The sequence below is a fragment of the Triticum aestivum genome, chromosome 2D (genome assembly GCF_018294505.1).
Source record: "Triticum aestivum cultivar Chinese Spring chromosome 2D, IWGSC CS RefSeq v2.1, whole genome shotgun sequence".
NCBI classification, from domain to species: Eukaryota; Viridiplantae; Streptophyta; class Magnoliopsida; order Poales; family Poaceae; genus Triticum; species Triticum aestivum.
Window position 1 is genome coordinate 29,043,140 of NC_057799.1, and position 4,046 is coordinate 29,047,185.

The following is a 4,046-nucleotide window of genomic DNA, read 5'->3' on the forward strand; positions in this document are numbered from 1 at the left end:
CCACACACACACACGAGGCAGGGGCGTAAAGGTTGGTACGTAACAAAAGCAACCAAAAAAACTCATGCAATACTCACACTATTTCATGACTGGAAATTCATAGGTCTGTCAAGAAATAGCAAACAGGACTGTGGTACGATTAGAAGTAGATAACGGCTTGTTTATACATCCCAGAAACATTCTGGATGCTTGTTTAGTTATTTGCAATCAAATATCATCTAAATACCAACAAACTTGCCTGATAATTTACAACGTTCTCTATGTAAACCTCAATAAACAATGAGCACAAGTTCACAAAGGGTATTTGCTATTACAATTCTGAAGGACAGGAAATTTATTGGCAGTACAAAAAGATAATATATGAAAAAGAAACAACATATAGCAGGGCACAAGAAGAAAGATGAAAGTTCTAGAATTTTACCATGCTTTGCAATGTAGTCAAAAGATTCTAGAGCCTCCGAAGTCGTCCGGTATATATTTGGCGACAATACATGCACAAGGTGCTCATCAACCCACCTAGATCAAAGAAAGATGTAGAAAACTGTCATGCTCTAGTAGATAAGAGTATGTTGTAAGTATGTCAATACTCAATACAATCCCAACTCCTTCCAGAAGTACTAAACTACGCCCTGAACTGGCCATACTAGTCCTAACTGGCTTTGGAACATGGGTGTGACCGTGTGAGCAGTGTTCAGGCTACTTGCATATATTACCTACGCCCCAAATTAGTTGTCTTAGATTTGTCTAGAAACAGAAAATTAATTCGGGACGGAGGGGGTATTTTCAAATAACATAAAAAGGTATCAGAAAATTTCAAGAGTGTGCATTTATTATTGTTTAACTCGATGAATAAAACTTACGCCTGCCATTTCACATATATAAGTCTAAATGATTTACACAAAAGGATTTGAGTACTCATGAACTCGAGGAAAAAAGCACAAAGTTGGCCAAAGCTACATCTGCTAAAAGCCTAAAAGTAGTGACCACTAAAAGTTTATCTTGTGTAGTTTTCAGGCCATGGATAAAAATGCAGTAGGGATGGGCATCTGGTTTATTTAGTACTGTAGTAAAGCTTGCTCTGGTTTCTAAGAAGTGCCCATAGAAATAGCAACAAACCATAAAAAAAAGACACCAAACCTAATAATAAGCAATTTATATAGGCCCTGTCATGAGTTTTCGGTTAAGCAACTAATTCACAACATCAAGATAGCAGTTTAGCTGCTTTCACAATTAGCAGAACATCAGCTCCGGCAGTATATCTGCAGCACAAACACAAAGGCCTAGTGCAGACACACCAGGGCAGAGAGGAGCACCAGGGTAAAGGAGATGAATGGACGCCACTATGCTGGGGCATAGAAGTGCCAAAGCTAAGAAGATGTATGAGCGCCTCCGCAAGGGCAGAGACAATGGAGCAACTAGAGCTAGATTCCTGGGAGTTAAGGTGGTTTGGGAATGTGAACGGTACGATGAGTCATGGGTTGGATTGGGCCTTATGCCAGCGGTTCAGGACATGAGACGTTGGGGTCGACATCAAATGATTTATGGTTCACAGATGGGACTGGGCTCTATGCCAGCAGCCTGCGACATGATGCATGTAGCAATTTTCTTGTTTATAAGGACTTAATACTGCAAACTGAGAATAAAGAACTTCAATCTGTTAAGTATGGTCTTTCGGATAACTCATGGGAAAGCTCTTGGTTTCATCAATTCACGTGCTAAGTAAAAACACTGCAAATAAGTAAAATGGGTGTGTACAAAGTATTTCAAATAGAAAGAAATATGGCAACTGCAACTCTAAAACATACAAGGCTAAAGAAAGGGAGCACCAGAGACAACATTAACATCTAACGCATGGTTGCACACCAATCAATTAAAAAAAACACATACTTGCGCCATTTTGTTTCCTCTTCGTTAGTAACTTCATCATCAGGGCTGATCCTGTGCTGTAATATATTGATTATGTCTGCCAACAAGAGATAAACGAATGTTAAACACAAGAGTTTAGTGCATATGAACAGCATAACATGTTACTTGAAGCTGTAACAAAGTGAAGGACGTGAATTGCAAAAGGAAGTTGTGGGTAACAAGCGTAACCTGTAGAATCAACCAGATGTTCACCATCTACCGTCAATATCGGGACCTTCTTGTACTCAGACCACTTGATTTCCTTTTTGCTCAGTGGATTAACTTCCACAACTTTGTAGGGTATATCATGATAGTCTAGGAAAGCTAAACAAAGCCAATAAAAAACAGTTAGACTCAACGAGATTGTGCAGAACACAGGCACAAATATGTCAGAACAACCTACAGGTCTCTAGCAATCAACTTTGAATATTCTGAATTCTGAATCACCACCACTCCTTTGAAATATAAAAATAAAAATCATGACCATTATAAAAATGCAATAACGAAATTAGTGCATCCAGTTTGCATGTGTACACATGTGCTTACACAAAGCTCGCAACTTAGTTATCCAACTATATTTAACTAAACTTTAGATGGTTTGCAAGTTTGTATAACCAATCCATACCAGCATAAAAATCTCGAAAGTATAAAATAATCTGCCTCAGCCCATTCGTGAAACCATTTCAAAAATGCTATCTGAATAGCAGGGGACATTTTCTTGCATCAGTAGTTTTCGCATCAGATCTTTATAGTAGTAATTTTGCCATCAACAAGAATACCAGACTCAATTTCTTAACTGAAAGACTCTTTACCTAACTCAACTGATACTCTTTACAACAGAAAGTCAAACCCTAACGGACAACCTGGGCTTTGGCCTAACACATGAAAATACCATATGGGAGTGCTGTAGCCGAGGTTGGCAGGCCCACCACAGGGGAAGGAGAAAAGATGGTCTGTGTATAACGAGAAAGGGTTAAAATGCATGTGCTTCTAAAAGGTTGGCCACCTGACATTCCAATCTAGTCTCCAGCTAATAAATACAGGGATAAGACTTTATCCCTAACATACAAACAAAAAACTGAGGATTTACAATTACAATAATCCTTAGTAATGCATAAATAATGCATATATCTCTGTCTAAATTAGCTTTATGTAACCACTTCTTGTACATATACAAACATTCCAGAAGATAGGAATGTCTATTGGATTCCCCCCAAAAAAACTCTGTTTTAGTTGCGATGAATCAACATAGATCCATATCCTTTTGCAGCTCTTGAGTAGTAGAAAGTTTTTTCACAACATAATGTTTGCATTGCTTGGATGAATACAATATGATTTCAGACAAGCACAACTAATGGTCTCAAACAAGCACATTTGAAGATTTCAAACAAGAATAACACAATAATTGATCTTGAACCATGCCAATAGACACAGGAATGGTACTCCTACCTGATGGTACCACCAGGTCAGAAAGCATTCTACATTTACCAATTATAAAGCCATACAAGCAGAGATAAATATTTCTACAGGTGCTTAGCCATAGATTTCCCCAACAGCCCTTTAGTCTCTAGCAGCAGAAATAATATGTTGACAAGCTCCGATTACAGTCTAATCTGATCCAATGCGAACAATTCTTCTAACCAACATACAGATCTGACCTAATACACTACAGAATCGTAGATTTTAAGGCCATGCCAACTCTGATTGAATCTGCCAGTGCAACGGGATCTCAAGGAAACCATTTCTGAAGAGCCGCGGACGCGAATCAAAAAATGCTACTAGATGGGAGGGCAATCTCACCTCTAACCTTGTTGCAGAAGGGGCACGCCTGGTACTGGTAGAGCACGACGTTCCGGGGCAGCAGATCCGTGGGCAGCCGCTCCTTGGCCTGCACCTCGGCCACCGCCACCGTGGCGAACGTCAGGGAGAAGGAGACCGCGCCGGCGATCCCGGCCCGGGACGACGGCCCCGGGCAGGGCGTCGGCGGCGGCGGCGGGGCGTTGCCCCAGCGGCCGGCCGCGGCGGGGGAGGCCGCGGCGGCGTGGAGCGCGCGCGAGGAGAGGAGGGACGAGCGGGAGGCGAGCAGGGTCCGCGCCGCGCGGAGCGACCTCATCGTGGCCCTAGGGTTTCGCCGGAGGAGC

General features: G+C 41.6%; 1 protein-coding gene across 1 annotated transcript in view; it reads right to left on the bottom strand.

The window, feature by feature from the left end:
* LOC123051253 (prostaglandin E synthase 2) overlaps positions 1–3,887 on the bottom strand; it is a gene marked incomplete at its 5' end in the record, with an annotated part of 5,425 nt that extends 1,538 nt beyond the window's left edge. The window contains 4 exon segments of the mRNA XM_044474087.1: positions 422–516; positions 1,888–1,963; positions 2,095–2,229; positions 3,706–3,887. Coding sequence (XP_044330022.1) covers positions 422–516; positions 1,888–1,963; positions 2,095–2,229; positions 3,706–3,887 — 488 coding nt within the window.
* Positions 3,888–4,046: the final 159 nt, after the last annotated feature.